We start from the raw sequence: 17,070 nt of genomic DNA, 5'->3' as shown, positions 1-17,070 counted from the left end.
TTTACAGAGGTTGATACCACTTCTTCCTGTACTTCCCTTAAATCATCAAGGGTGTTTAACATTCGATTTGGGTATAATGGATATAATTGACTTGTATATTCCCAAAATAATTCTTCACTATTTGGGACCACCTCACTGTCTTCTCTGTCTATATTTCCATCATCATGCTGGTCATCTTCAATGATTACCGTATCTGCTGTACTAGAATCATCATCCTCTACATTATCATCATTATCTGCTGTACTTGAATCATCATCCTTCTCATTATCAGCCGGGAATCCGTCGTCGCAGACATATACTTCTGACCAATCACAGTACGTCGATTGGCAGTCGATCATGTCAACAACAAGTCAACACTAGATTTGTTTTCAAGCTCGCAAAACTCTTGCTGGGTTTTGTTGTTCACCAAGAAAATATGGCTAGAAAATTGTAAGTTTAAACGTCATATATGAATATGATTCATATGATGATAATGGTATAGGTATATCACTTTTATTTTTTTTGCTTTCATAGAGTAAAAATAACGTAAGGCTTTGATCAATATCCAGATCTAAACTAAACTTTGCGAACGCCCACCCCATGCCTAATAATGCCTAGGCTAGGCCTAGTAGTATATAGGCCTAGGCTAGGTCTATAGTAGGCCTAGGTCTAGACTACTACTACTACTACTACTACCATAAAGACATAAAACACTACAAGAATATATGGATTGAAGAAAAAAATAAATAAAATAAATTAGATACGAAAAAGCAGCATTGGGCTATTTATTAATCCTATAATTAGACATGGCCTAGGAGGGCTAGGCCAGGTCCTAAAAAATAAATGATGTATAATATTAATAATGAGTAAGCCTAGGCCTGTAATATATGACATACTGTACCTAGGCCTAAGTTAGTAAATAGTCATTGATTTTACTTTTTCAGATTAACGTTCAATACTCTATCCACTACAACTGCAAGTTCTGGATTCAACTCTCCAACAGCTTTTTGCATGTACGTTAATTCCTATATTACTGCTTTTTCGTTAAATTAGATTTTAGTAACTTATGTGCTGTTTTATTTAGGTCTAGATATTTTATAGAGGCCTGAGACCTAGGTATGTTCGTATTTTGGGTAGAGATTTCTTTTTCTTTCTTTTTTTTGTTGTTAATACTGTAATACATTTATGCAATTTTACAACACACATTTTGGGTCTATGTTTTTTTACCAGTTTTGTACACGCTTACTGTATCTGTTTCAGATGGACAACAAACACCAGGAGCAATACCCATTGTTGTAGGTTTTCAAGATAGGCTGATTTGTACTGGTAAGTTTTCCATAACCTTATTGATCTTGTCTTAGAATACGGTCACCATGGCAGGCAAAACTACTTGTTTGTAATAACCTCAAATAGATAATAGTAATAATAATAATAATAGTAAAAAATCATATCAATTATAATAAATAATAATAAATAACAAAAATAATAAATAACCAAATATTAATAATAATAACAACAACAACAACAACACTGTTAATAATAATAATAATAATAATAATAATAATAATAATAATAATAATAATAATAATAATAATAATAATAATAAACAATAATAATATAAAATAATAAATACAAATAATATTTCAATCAATGTATAATTTTATTAATTTCAGGAGCACCATTGACCACACCAGCGGATCAAGAATCAGCAACAAACAAGATCAAGAGGTATCAGTGATATGTCAATGTGAATGAACAAATATTACAGTATATATTCCTTCAATACCACTGACAATATTTAACTCAAACCTATTAAAGTTTTTGTTACTTTGTTAATTAAGATTACCATCTTAATTTTTTAATTATTTTTTTCTACTAATAAAATGAGGACTTAATGTATCTCTTAAAAATGAGTACTATTATGATGACCTCAAATACTAAGCCCCTTTACATCAACTTTATGTAGTGTCATGTTGATTAATGCAATAATGAAACTTTATTCTTGAGTGAACTTCAACAAATGCCATTTATAATAATTTTTAAGGAATTTAAATTAATTTTTTTCCTATTTAGATGGGATGAAGAATGGACAATGATTCAGTAAAAGAGATGCTCAATTCAAATATTTTTAGCTACAAATATAATTCGAAGAGCCGAGGTTTGCGATTAGTCCAATCAAAGCGACAACGGACTGAAATTTATTACCATGAATTCTTTTATGTCCATTTTACTTAATTCTTTGCGACTGTACAGGTCTACAAACGGGTCGAACCGTCCCATCTATGAACCCCCCCACCCAACAGTTGTTGAGCGGTGCGCCCTTAGTTTGAATAACATTACAAAATTCTTGAAGCTTACCTGGAGCAAGTCATGGCTGTTGGAGGGTTTCCAAAAGATGGTTACAATTGTCGTAAATAATGATATCCAAGATTTTGGACGTTGCCAAAATCAACTCTGTTACTGACCGAGTATCAACATGGATACGCAAAACGATAAAAAAAACATACAAAATGCCTCGATTCCATCAAATACGGATCCACTTTTGCATCGCACTTCATGCGGAATACTTAAAACATCATAAAGTTGATAAATGTCCTTTTCAAATCTTGAATTAAATAATTTTATTTTGTATATATATATTAATGTTAAGTGTATATATATATATATATATATATATATATATACAGGTATATTGATATTGGCTTGTGTGTGAGGAGCTAAAGCGGCAGAGGCATATTCAAGAGTGGGTCTAACGAAGGTGGTGTAGCCTTGTGCCTTAAAGACCGTCTGACAAGCTGAATTATAATGACTTATATCATAAGAAAATATACAAATATATATTTGTATGTATGTATGTATATGATAATAATAATAATATATCAATGCGATATATAATTACATGTTCTAACTGGACTCTGTACATAGGATGTATACATTGTGCCTGTATTTAACATTTTTCAATCATTGTCAATCTAAAGTCAGAGTTATGTCCTGGTTTCGACCCTTTAACTTCACTATTGGATAGGCTTATCTTCATAAGACCTCTATGAATAATTACTGTAGTGTGTAGTGTTATAATTGCTATGTGCTTGTTTGTAAATTTGACATTTTGGTAAAATTAATGAATAATTGACACACTGCCTTAATTCAACTTTTATTATTTATTTATTATTAAATTGTATTTATAATATTTTATTGATGGATGCTTAATATAATTTTATCTGGTGGTCATGGCTTAAAGTTTGATTCTAAACTTATTTTGGCCTCTTAATTTCACACACTTATTATGTAATGTATTATTATTCTTATTTCTTTTACTATTAAGTTTGTGAGTGAACAAATTAAATGAAATAAAAAAACACAGCTATACAACTGCTTCTCTTTTGTTAAATAATGGCTCTGAAAAGAGCCTTTTGGTTTGAGATTCTTGTTTACGTGAGACTGCTAAATCTTGAAAGATGTTTAGCTATTGCTACATCTTTCTCTGGTCTGCTAAATGCTGAAAAAACAGGTGGTGGTGGAGAACTGAGTTGTGGAATGGAGTTTTGTAGGTCTTTCTTCCCACTGCTACACAACTGGATTACCTCTGCTATAAGCTCATATTTTGTACCTGGTTTTTTAGCCATTTATTCCTCTATTTTTTCCTGTATATGAGGATGAAAGCAATTTGGGAAGTGCTCTGAATGCCTAGTATAAATGTTTTGAATATGATTCTTTAAGCTCATAAACGTCCCAAGCATTTCATTTGGAACTCCGCTGTGTCAACGAAGTCACCCAACAAACATACTTTTTTGCCCACTCCTGCACAACTTCACAATATTTTTTCTTTCCCGATGGCTCAAACTCTTTTTCCAAGACCTGAACAAATATTTTATAAGAACGATAAATATTAATTTTTTTGCTGAACAAAACAATATTTCCAAAACCCAACCAAGAGCAAATTATTTGGTTCACTTATACTAATATAGGAGGGTAAAATGAGTAAAAATAATAATTATACAATAATAATTGGAGTGGAATAAAGCCAGAAGATGATGAGAAATTAAAAAAATAATAGGCCTGAAGGAACAGTATGAAAATAATATGAAAAACAAATTTAAAATCATATTGATGCATAAAATAGTTACTATTTTACAGTATGGTTTTTTTTTTTTTGCAATATAAAGAAATTGAGGAAGTTTATTTAGTTGATCCCTGAATAATAAGATGTTTACTATAGGGGAGGAACACAACTATAAATTGTAACAATGTTATAATTTGTTAAAAAACGTGAAATGTGATACACAGCGTACGCAACAGTTTCAAGTTCATTCAGTGCAGAGACATGATTGGTACAGCATGTATGCTACAGTAGTACAAAACTTTACAGTTTTATTTATGAAAGGAAGCTTTGGATTTATTTTTACATTGAAGGATTCATGGATGTGTTTGACATTGAATTTGAAAGAAGTATGATTTAAATATTGTTTTTACAATTGAAGGATATGCTTGTACTTCACACAGTATAAACCTAACCCCACAAAAGCCTAGGCCCTAGGCCTATAGTACAAAATATCTGGGATCACGTAGTAAGGGCAGACCTAGGCCTATGCCTATTTAATATTAGTACAGTGTTTATTTTCAATTCACTCAAACATGTCCGGTGGTGAAGTATGTATTTGCATCGTCGTCGCAAAACTAAAACAAGAGCTTATCATCTGTGTGGCCAACATTGTATATTACGTCATAGATAATTAGCATATCATCCTAGATTACTCGTCGTCGCATATCTAAAACTCCTTAGTAACATGCTTAGATTTGACATCATAATTTTTAATCATATCTTCAGTGGTTATAGTGATGCTTTTTCACATCTACAATTATTAAAATATATAAAGCTTTTGGGTCTGTTTGTTAGTCGATAACACATATTCCTTAATTTTCATTATTTCGGGGATTCAAACCAGCTTCGTTTTAGCTTCGGCTAACTGTTTCGGGTGGTTCCAATGGTCTTAATTTTAATTAATTATTTGTTGCAAAAATAGGATGGGTATAAAAAATGTTCACATCAATCTCAGCCTCACCATGGAAAGTGAAACAAATTATGATGGCAATCTAGATGCCAGGAAATTATACTTTTATATTTCACATTTCTGTACATTTTAATCAGAGAGGAAGAATGTACAGTACTAAGAAAGTTCACATTCACCTCAACCCCACCACAGTTTTCAAAGGGCCTCATTTGATGGAGGATGTTCAATATTTAAATAATTGGGACCAATTTTGCACCTAATATCTAAGTTATATGGACCCACATTTTAAATAGTCGATCGATTTCAACAATTTTACCTTTTTATGCTAATATGGAACCATGTTTTAAATGTGGACTCATTTCATGGGTATAAACTCAATAATGTAATATACCCTTTTAAAATCTGGGACCCAATTTACACATAAAATCTAACTACAAATCTAACTAATGTGGGCACATCTTTTAAATTGAACCAATTCCATGCATATAAACTGAAAAGTGTGGACCATTTTAAAAATGGGGCTTCATATTTTTGTTCTTCAAATATACATATAAAAAAAATAGAGCTTTTTGGTGAATAAGGCTGAGAGAGCGGAAGCAGTATGCTCTGAACTTTATGCTAATCGAATAGGAAGGCCATTTACCTTTCTACTACAACTAAAAACAAAAGTGGTTCCATGTATTTTTTATTTTACTATGTGCAGTTTTTTCTACATAAGACCATTTTTAGTATTCTCTAGTATTTTAGGAAATTTCAATTTTTTTGTCACAATTATTGTACATTGGTATATTCAAACTTATATTCAAATGAACGTTTTTGGGTACAACAACACATTCAATTTACAGTATACCAGATTTATACAAGGATATAAGGATACTTTATTCATCCCACCACGGGGAAATTCCATGACTGAATATAACAATGTGAAAAAGCAAAAGACCACCTGATGATGATGATAATAATAATAATAATGATAATAATAATAATACTATTATTAATAATAATAACAATAACAACTTTTCTAATTCAGACTTGAGGGGAATATCTTCTGTGTTATTTCCCACTTAAAATTGTGTAATTTGGTTTCCACTTAACATCGTTTTCTTAATTGTTCTCTAATTTCTCCATTGTCTAAGTTCCCCTTGAGGTAGGTTTTACATAAATAATAGTAATAATAATAATAATGATAATAATAATAATAGCTATGATATATTTTTATGAACTTGTAATCAATACAGGTCACCCACACTGAAAACCCTCTACCTCTGATGTTTACTATTGAATTCCCTAATTGCTCTGGGGAGGAAGGAGAGACGATGGCTTTCTGTGGAGCCCAATGGCAGCCGCAGTCTACTGCGACGTTCCAAATAACTGTTGGTAATATCTGAATGAAGGACACAACCGTTCGTGGTAGACTGAGTCCACCACGGGTAACTCACACCCAACCAAACTACCTGCCCTATCCTCACCAGCCTATCAATCCTATCCCTATCTAGTTTATTTACATTCCCAACCCAGGCCAATAAGCAATACATCTACACTCAATGTAAACAAACACTGATGCCCCGAAAGAGACATCAACCGTCGCTACATACATGGCATCGCTAAGCTAGTCTAGGCCTAGCTAAACTAGCCAAAGAAACATCACTATCTGAAGACTGGTTGAGAATATAGACATCCAAGTAATACATGTAACTAAAATAACTGTAGGCCTAGGCTACTGTCAGGCCTAAATTTCAGCAATGTGGGCCACTCATACGACGCGCGCCGTCAGAGCCAGCTGTTTTTTTTTTTGTTTTTTTGGTTTTTTTTATTATATTGGACACTTTCAAATAGTGAAATACTTACAGTCCAGACTGAACATTGTGTTCAAATTGTTAGTACATGTCGGTATTTACCCCATCTATCGGATTATGTAAAAACACCTGAAACACAAAGATCTCCGTGTTTGGCGGGTTGTTTACAAAACACGGAGGTTTTCGTGTTTGGCGGGCAGAGTGTTAATTACCATCAGATCAGATATGTCACATTTCTATCACCAAGAGAAAATACACAGTAAAAATTACCACAGATATATCGGGTGGATTTTTTCCCCTTCCCATCTATCTTTATTTAGGTCTTGACGCCATCTGTTAATTAAAAAATGAATCATGAGAATTATGCCCCTTCAATTTAAAAAAATAAGGTACTTTAGGAATTTCAACGTTAAAAACTAGTAACGTAGAACTCAAGACGAAAAACAAACAAAAAACAGCCAACTATGGAAATCATAGCGAGTCCACTTTATAATATCTTATGTTTACATGATGCAAAATTAAAAAAAGGTTTGTAAGTTTTTAATATGATTTTTGGTTTAAATAAACATGTTCAAATTTCAACATTTGGTTCATGAATCATAAATTTATGCTTTCTTTGATTTTTCTGCAAATTGTTTTAAGGCAAAACTTATTAAGTACTTTGAGGAAAACACTTGAATGTCAAAAATAGAGCTGAAAGAATTGTATGCAACTTAAATTTGGATTTTGATTTTAACAGTATGCAAGTTAAAACAATATTATTTAGGCTTAGGTAAATTCATTTAATACTGAAAATTTATTTTCATTTTTAATCCTTTATATTCATATAGGCCTATGCCCTAGTCTAGGATAACAAGATTTTTTTTTTTGGTAGTTTTACTGTATTTCGTATATGACAGGCAGGTCTGGATAGGATGAATGATTATGTAAAATAAATATTTTTTAAGTTAAAATGTTTAAATATAGTTATCGATTGATAGGTCGCCTAGCCAGACGAGTGAATGGGCTAGTTGGGCTGTTTTACAATCAGGGAACACAAGTATGTTTCACAGAGGGTCAAAATTGAGGCATGTTTTTTTTAATGTTTTTTATGTTTATTTTGGTCTACGTATATCAAAATGCCATGTTCTAGCGTTTTTATATGGCTGCATGAAGCATTTCTAAAAATTTGACATCATATTCCTAAATATAGAGAGAATGAAAAGTGATTCTTGTAGTAAGTGTAACAAAAAGCTGTCAGGAGAACCATTTTTCAACACTAAAAATTATACCAATTTAATAGTGAATTGTATACCTTTCCAATGGTATAATTTTAACACAGTATATGAACATATATTTTTTATATGAACATATATTTTTTATAAAACCATGTTTAACTACTTAACACTCGTCAAAAATTGGAATTGACTTCATAAAATATTTTATAAGTTTGACAAAAGTGCATGAATGTACACCTAATTATATTATAGGAATGCTTGAGTACATATTATACATCATCCCAAAATTTGTTATAGTTACATTTTGCATTTTGAAGATAATGCATGTCATAAAATCTGTCCTTTCCATTACATTCTGAACAGGAGAGGACATTTTGTAGGACATATGCTTCTTCTGGCATTTACTCCATATTCCTGAATTATAACTTCCAATTATCTATAGTACTGATAAAATTCATTATACATTTCAATGTTTGACTTCTAAATTCGAATAATTTCATTAAATCTGAATATCCATTTCTAATGTTTTATCATTCTGTCTCCCATTCTATGTACAACTATGTTAATATTACATAAGACAGTCAATTATATTTTAAAATATATAATCTTATGAAAGAACACACTGGTTTTTGGTGACAAACATTGCAACCATTGTAAATTTTACAAAATGGCCAACTTGAAAGATGACAATTTCATTGTAAAGGAGAATACATTATATTGACACTGGGTAGTAAAGTACTCTATTGCTGTAAATGCTTGCAGCAAATTATGAAAATATCCCTCTTTAAATGATAAGATGACATTAGTACATCTTGGACATATTCCCAAAAACAATACAACATTATAACAATCAAATAGTATTAAATATCATTTTCAAACTTCACAAGTAGTGTTAAATGCTGTAAATCCATTTTATAATAACAAAATTAACATCAATTCAAAACATTCAATATTAATAACAGGAAAAATTTGGACCCTTATCAATTTTAGAACATAAGACTTGATATTTTCTTATAATGTTCATTTTTACAAAATTATGTTTACATAGTGAGAAAGTGTACAGGAGAGGACAATATTCGACTTTTTTACATTCAGGGAAGAAGCCAGGAAAAATAGCCACTTCCCCATTTAGACACTTTTCAACTTTTTGCATGTCACAAGATTTGAATGTGTAGACCAATTTTCGCTGGATAATTTCACAATCTGGGGAAGCTAACTTGCAAATTACGTCCTCCACTGGATGGGTAAACATAGAATTTACATTATTGTATAATTGCCAATTATGTAATTGTAATTATTGCCAAAAGTATAACCCATTCTGTCTTTTTTCCATGAATTTGACAACTAGATTGCCGGCATCATCTTTGTCAAGGACCTATATGTGAAAAAAGAAGATAACAATAATAAAAATTAAATAGTAGTTTTAATGGTGGAATTAAAATGAACAAATATGAGTTAGTAATGCAACAAATGGCTACTAAAAAATTGTTCAATTTTTTTATGAAAAAATTATAGAAATTTTGCAGACTAGTTGATCAAAATGAATTACCATTGCCATGAAAATAACCAGTTCTTTCTGGAAGAACGCAATGTCCCAAGATAATTATTTTATAATGGGGAAATTATTCATTTTGAATTTAATTATATTGGACTATTATACAAAAATTGTATCATGCCTACCTCCTAATTTTGTCCGAACATTAATGGGTGACAGATTAAGTTGCTTCTTCTCAGCTGTAATTGACTTGTTAATACACTTATCATTTGTATCCATAGAGCCATACTGGCACTGGTTGCAAAAGCATGACAGCTCTTGGGTTAGTAGCTGGTATGGTGTTCCCGTAGATTTTACACTGTGCAGTTTCATGATTTCAGGAACCGTTTTTACAACTCTTTCTGGACGGTCACGATTGATTTGACTTGATTGAACATAGAAGAATGTGCGCTTGGCATTTTTGTACTTCTCTTCTCGAGAATGAAAAGCACTGTTTCCAACTTGCTTTAAATTTGAGTTACAGAACTTAGTGAATTCTTCTGCATTTCGAATTACAGCTTTCCTTCTTGTAGCTGCAAGGGTTGCTGCATGTGTTACGACAGCATTGAGACCATCTGCTGCAGATTTGCCATGGGAGCTTTCAAAGACATGCCTTTCTACTCTCATTGTTTTGTCTAGTGAAATGTCAGCAAATGTTGTTCGGCTTCTATACTGCCCAGCACAACAATCACTGAACTGAATCTGCCTGTCAATCTGGTATGTTTTGTTTCAAATGAGTGTTTGTTTCTTCCATGTATTTGCTCACTGCTGCAGGATCATGAATAAGGTCATCTGAGATGCAGTACAATGCTTCAGTGTGTGTGGATCCTGATGTATTTGGGTTTGTATTTATGTATGCCATAGCTGGGTGAATGGTGACTTGCTGCTGCCCCCAGTGATGACTTTGCACTTCATCCTGTAAGCTCTTCTAGAGTGCATTTGTTAGTCACAAGCTCTACCTTGCTGATTATCTTGCCTTTGTAGTCATGTTTTACTGTTTTCCATTCATCATAAGTCACACTGTGCTGTTTCCCAATTTTTTCAATCAATGGTGCATATTTAGTGACAAATATGTGTGTACCGCAATTATTACATTCACGATCCACACATTTTCTTACAGGAAATTTTGTGTCATAAGGACAAAGAGTGAGATCAGATGCTTCAGTTTTTCCATTTATTTGAATATTTAGCTCCGACTGCTTTCCAAATTTGTTGAGGGGTTTGATCTTGAGTTTAATATTTTCACACTTTTTGCAGCAGCATACTTGACGTTTCATGGCTTTCATATGTCTTACATACTTGGGTTTGAGCTGTATAAATTTAATATACCCAATTTTAATTCCCGGATAGGACTTTTTGAATTGGGTATAAGCCCCTATATATGTGCTTTCTAACAGGTATGCTGCAACACCCTTTTTAACCCATTTTTTTAGTGGAACCTCCCTTGAAATCCCTTCTGAACACCAGAACTTCCTCACTTTCTTTTGAGTACCAATACTAATCGCATCTTTACGTTTCTTTCTTTTAACTTCTTGAATTCCTTTCTTTCTTTTAGTTTTGTCACCCAAACCAAGAGATTTGGCAACATGCACCCGATATCAAGTGGAATTTTCTTCTATTTTCCTCTGACTTGTTGGGATCTAACATTCGCAAGCTTTCCTGCACAGAATTAGGCACAATATCATTTTCTATGTTACATCTCACACCCCTCTTCTTTAGCTCCTCTGTGGTTTTCTTTGGCAAACTCATCATAGTTTTATCCAGGACTACAGCGCATGTTCGCGGTGAATATGGCAGTACATTTGATAATTTTGAGGTTTTTCTCCAAAGAGTGGCTCTTGATATGTTTAAAGTGGAACTGGTAGTATGTACTGCTACTTGGGCTTTCTGTTTGGCTTTGTATAGTCTACTTCTTCGCTGTTCCTGTTTTTCTTTCCAGTACTCTCTTTTTTTCTTGTTGTGTCATATCCTTGATTTTTTTTTCTCTTCGACTTGGTTTGAGAATCATTCATCTCTTTTTTTTCTCTTTGTTTTCTTTTTTCTGTTGCCCACTTTTTGCGCACTTCTTTTTGTTGTTGCTTTACATCACCATCTACACACGTGATAACAATTAACTCCGGCCAAAAGATAGTTAGCCCTAGACTAATCCCATAGGGTGAAACTAGCGCGGCAATAAACCAACCCTAGCTCAACTTACAACAGTACGGTATTAACATGAATAACGGGAAAGCATCTGCAACGTTCTATCTATATGAATCTACTATGTGTTAATTAATTACTCACGTCTAGCACCTCTTAACTTATATCATTATAAATGAAATCTCAAATCAACGCTAAGTTGACTCGGTAAACTCACTACTACGGCTATGGAAACCCCGATAGAAACACTGGGGGCGCCAGATACTAAATCAAATTTCGCACTCTGCGAAACACTCCCCCCACCTACTAAGCAAAAATATCAGAACCTTAAGACAATTTTCTAGTCACTGCGTATTAGGATTTAACTACTAGTAGTCGTTACAAATTAAAAGCCTAAACAATCATATAATAACAATCAGATCCGCTAGTAACTCAAGCTCAATACATTACTATATGTCTACATCAAGCTATTGTTGTTCAACTGGTATCAGCAAAATCAGTCTCTGCACTGCTCGCTTCACCTGGCTCGACCTTCCTGATTCACTAGTAGTCTTCAACTCGACACTCCTCACCAATCCTCTTGAGTCTGGATAAACTTCAGAAACTCTCCCAAGTCGCCACTGTCCTCTGTTCACGTTCTCCTCCTTAACCACAACATCTCCCTTCTTCAATTTACGATGTTCCACATGCCATTTTTTTCTCACGGTAAGTGTAAGAAAGTAATCCTGTGTCCACTTCTGCCAGAATTGGTCTGTCAATCTCTGAACAAATCTCAATCTTTGTGCATTATTACCCAGCTTACACCAGGGTCCACTTGGAGGTCTCACAGATGAACATCCGAGAAGAAGATTATTTGGACATAAGTAACTTTCTGGACTCGTAGGATGCTTGCCAATAGGTCGCTCATTCATCAAGTTTGCAATTTCATAAAGCACTGTCTGCAACTCCTCGTACGACAACACCTGCTCTCCTATGACATGGAATAACGACTTCTTAACTCTTCGAATTAAACTCTCGGTGAGACCATTCTGCCACGGTGCGTCTGGTGTGGAAAATGTCCACTCAACTCCATGACGAACTCCGAACCCTTTGATACTCTCCTTCGCTGCGACTCGTTGACTGCCACAATCACTGAATATTTCATTCGGGTATCGTCTTATGGATACAAACCGTCTAAACACCTTCAAAAAGGAATCCGTCATCAAGTCTAAATGAACTGATCTTGTAACAAGGCAGTTGAATATTACTGCGTAGACCTTGCCTCTCACTCGCTTTTGGACTTCTCCCTTGACTTTCAGTGGTCCAAACAAATTACATCCTACCGAGCTCCAAGTAGGCGAAGGTTTCAGCCTCTGCAAGGGCAAGGGTGCCATTTGCTGCCTTATCTCTTCACCTTCAAACTTCCTACATCGGATGCAGCTATGTCTTATACTGGTTACTAACCGCCTAAGTCGCACCACCCAATAATGTGATCTGATCTTAGTCATCGTTGTGTCAACACCATTATGGCCGTCATCGTGTGTCATTACAGCGTACAACTTAGTAAACTCGTGATCATGTGGCAGCAGAGGAACCATTTCGTGGTTGTAACTGAAATGTACCGATCTCCAACGACAATAACATCATCTTCTCGAAGTCGTGGACCTAAGCTACCATACCTTTTGAGGAACTTAGGATACTCTTTTTCATAGGTTTCTGAGCTTCCTTAATCCAATATAGCTCCGCTCCTTTTAGTTTCTCTGCTGTTACCATCAGCGATGCTGACTTGAAACTCTTGCCCTTCAGAACCTCCACGGCCAATAGCCGTCACTCTTAATAACTTTGAGTAGCTGCTAAACCTTTGAATCTGGATAGAATTAATAGATGTCTCTTTTACTTCGACTGTCATCACAACACCAATTCTCTCTGGGATTTCTTGAGTGCACCTTTGGGAAATTGGCCATTCACTGGCTGGCCTACTCAGGAACTCTGGACCCATTTGCCATCTGCTCTGTTCGGACAGCACACTTGGAAAACCTCCTCTAGATATTAAATCCGCCATATTAGACTCCCCCGTTATCCACCACCAATCTTGTGGATCGGAAAGCTGTTGAATCTCCCCGACCCGGGTGGCTACAAAAGTCTTGAAACCATAACTCTCCTTCTGTACCATGGCTCTTACTATTTGGCTGTCCACAACGTAGAAAACTCTCTCAAACTCCATACTGGTCTCATCTTTGATTGTCTTAGCTAAACGAACACTTAACACTGCTGCGCTAAGTTCTAACCTTACTATGGTTGTTATTTGTATAGGTGCCACCCTACTCTTGCTTGCCATGAGCCTCACGGAGTAGGTACCATCTTCGCATTCATACCGTACATAGGCCACGGTTCCCATTGCTCTTTCCGATGCGTCTGAAAACAGTATTAGGAGTGGTTTTACCCCTTCGTTTACGTTGCTCGGTTTAATGCACCTCTCTATTTGGACTTGACTGCACGTTCTAATGTCGTCGAACAGCGCCAACCACTCTTTAACATCTGCTTCTGCTATCAGTGCATCCCAAGCTTTTCTCCCCATAATTTCCGTAACAATATCTTCGCTCTTACCGTAACTGGTGACAACAGCCCGAGGGGGTCAAACACGGCATTCATTCGGCTTAAACACCTTCTCTTTGTCAATCCATCTGTTAAGTCATCTACCACATTGCCGCACGCCACGCTCAATTTGTCTGCTATTGGCTCCCACTTCAAGCCCAGTACCTTCAATGCTTCAAACTCGTTCGAAGAATTGCTGGAAATGATCCATCTTTTAATCTTGAAATTTGCTTCATCCACGTTGCCTTCATCTACATTGCCTTCATCTTGACAAATGTCATCATACAAATATATCTGAGCACTGTTTCGTATGATAGAAATAACTTGGTTTCTACCATCTCTAAGTGAAACAAAATGTTCCCCACTTCCTTCTGCTAAATGGCCTAAAATTATGTAAGGAATTTCAAAAGAAAATGCATTGTCCATCCTACCATTTGGAGTTATCAATGTAGTTCCTTGGTTTAGAGAAGAAACTATTAGTATTTGCACATAAAAAATATCGGAAATCGCCTGTAGAGTTATTTGGTCACCATACGTTCCATCCAGATCCATTCGGGTAAGGTAATTTTTTGTGGCGATTCTGCTATAATTTTTCCAGGTATTACGTTTAACTTACTGCACACTCGAGATGATTTTGATGGGAACCATATTAAAACTTTGTCACCTAATTTATATATGGGTATTTTAAGACGTCTCTGTTGATGACACTTTGTTCTTTTATTGATGTATTTGGAGGCAAAATAGGCTTTTTCTCTAATTTTGGAATTCGGTAATTTGTTGGTCATTTTCTTATTTACATTTTTGAGTTCATTGCGATATCTGTAAAAAAAAACAGTGAATGGAGACATCCACCCCAAAGCTTCTTTTGGTTCATCATTCATAATCTTCTCATATTTTGCTAATTCGCCAACCCAGTTAACACCTTTTCGCTTAGTTATTAAATCAAAATGTATTTTGGTTTTCAGAGATCGATGGGACCTTTCGACTTTGCCTTGGCTCTGAGGATGATAAGGAGCACTTTTTATATCTTGAATACCTAAGTTTGTAAGCAGACGCTTAACCTTACTCTTAAATTCAGAGCCCTGGTCATGTTGGACAAATTTCGGTGGACCATAAATATCAAAAATTTTTGAAAGCTCATGTGCTACGTTATAACTGGATTTTGATTGTAATGGCCTTAACCAAATATATCTAGAAAACACATCTATGACAGTGAGAATATATTTGTAAAGCTTATTTTTGTACTTAAGCCCTGGGTTCATGTTGATTAGGTCAATTTGTAACCTTTCCATTACCTGTTTTGCCACTACAGGAATGTACGGTGCCTTATTAGTGAACCTTACATTCATACAACGATGAGATCTACTACTGGACAGTACATTTTAAATTTGTCTTTCTGATAGGCCAGATAAGCTGTCCTTGAGCTTATGATGTAAACGTCTTGCACCAGACCCTTTGGCTTTGAAATAGGCGTCTGACACAGCCTGCTCATCTGAGTTTCCAGATGATCTTGAAACACTTGATGAGGAGGATAATAAATACCCTGAGCTACACAACAACCATTTAAACCAAATAAACTGTTGTGTGAGAATACATGTAGTGATCTTCGAAATAAGAGTCGTTTAGTCTTCGTCTACCTTTGTAAGGTTTTAATCAACTAAAATGCAAGCAGTATAGAAAATAACAACAACAGGTAACCTGATAACCATGTTCCAGAATCGTCTCCTCATATGGAGCGCCAAACATAACATTACCTTGTATGGAGTGCCAAACATCTCACTACATTCTCCCCCACTTTAAAAACTCAAGTTATTATTTGGCATTATGAGGGACCATGGTTACTTAAAAACCCCAACGATCAGGCGGTTTACTTTTTCTGGATGATCGTCAAATTTTTACCGATTTGTCTGTTACGTTTAAACTTTCATTAGGCTTAGAACTCATTGGCTTAGGGCTATCGTTAGCATTATCTGATGGTTCTTTAAATATACAGGTATCATTTAATAAGGGTTTTATCTGATTGTTCTGTGGGTCATTGTTCTGTGGCGCAATATCATTCTCAGCCGCTGTACCAAACTCATTATCTGCAATCACCCCAACAGGAGCCAGGTGACGAAGTGATACTGTTGATTCTCTACTATCTTGAAAACGTACATGAGCGTATTGTGGATTTGCATGTAATAGTTCAACCTCGTCGACTAGCGGATCAGTTTTGTGGGCGCGAACATGGCGCTTAATAAGAACGGGTCCTGGAGAACACAGCCAGGAAGGGATGGATGACCCCGATGTTGATCTTCTGTTGAATGTAAAGAATCTTTCATGCGGCGTCTCATTCGTGGCAGTACATACTAATGAACGGACAGAGTGTAAAGCATCATGTAAAACTTCTTGCCATCGTTTCGTTGGTAGTCCTCGCATTTCCAAAGCTAATGTAATTGTTTTCCAGATGATGCCATTATATCTCTCCGTTTGCCCATTACACTGAGGATTATAACTAGTAGTTCTGCTACATGCTACACCCATTTTTACAAGAAATTCTGTAAGTTCCTTACTTAGGAATGCTGTTCCTCTGTCTGAGTGGATATAAGCCGGTGTTCCAAATAAAGAAAACAACTGACAGAGACAGGTAATCACCGTATATTATGTCATATCAGAGCAAGGAAATATAAATGGGAATCTTGAAAACTCGTCGACGACTGTTAAGAAGTAAATATTCCTATCTGTGCTAGGCAACGGCCCCTTAAAGTCTATATTGAGATGCTCAAATGGCTGGGTGGCTTTGATCAATGGTGTGTTATTAGGCTTATAAAATCGCGGCT

The 17,070-nt window shown here is 35.0% G+C and overlaps 1 protein-coding gene and 1 long non-coding RNA gene across 2 annotated transcripts; one reads left to right on the top strand and one right to left on the bottom strand.

The window, feature by feature from the left end:
* Positions 1-748: 748 nt before the first annotated feature.
* Positions 749-3,250, top strand: LOC117113454. Its single transcript, XR_004446218.1, has 4 exons — positions 749-992; positions 1,240-1,305; positions 1,653-1,707; positions 2,053-3,250. It is a non-coding gene; the product is annotated as an uncharacterized LOC117113454 (long non-coding RNA).
* An 8,894-nt stretch (positions 3,251-12,144) lies between these two features.
* On the bottom strand, positions 12,145-13,254 carry LOC117113494. The gene has a single exon (XM_033256842.1). The coding sequence runs from the start codon at positions 13,252-13,254 to the stop codon at positions 12,145-12,147; it is 1,110 nt and encodes a 369-aa protein (XP_033112733.1).
* Between the last annotated feature and the right edge of the window lie 3,816 nt (positions 13,255-17,070).

This window comes from Anneissia japonica, unplaced genomic scaffold (genome assembly GCF_011630105.1).
Source record: "Anneissia japonica isolate Jap-2015-1 unplaced genomic scaffold, ASM1163010v1 scaffold287877_len585272_cov192, whole genome shotgun sequence".
In the NCBI taxonomy this organism is placed as follows: Eukaryota; Metazoa; Echinodermata; class Crinoidea; order Comatulida; family Comatulidae; genus Anneissia; species Anneissia japonica.
Note: the sequence above shows the minus strand (reverse complement) of the source record. Positions and strands in the feature narration are given on the sequence as shown.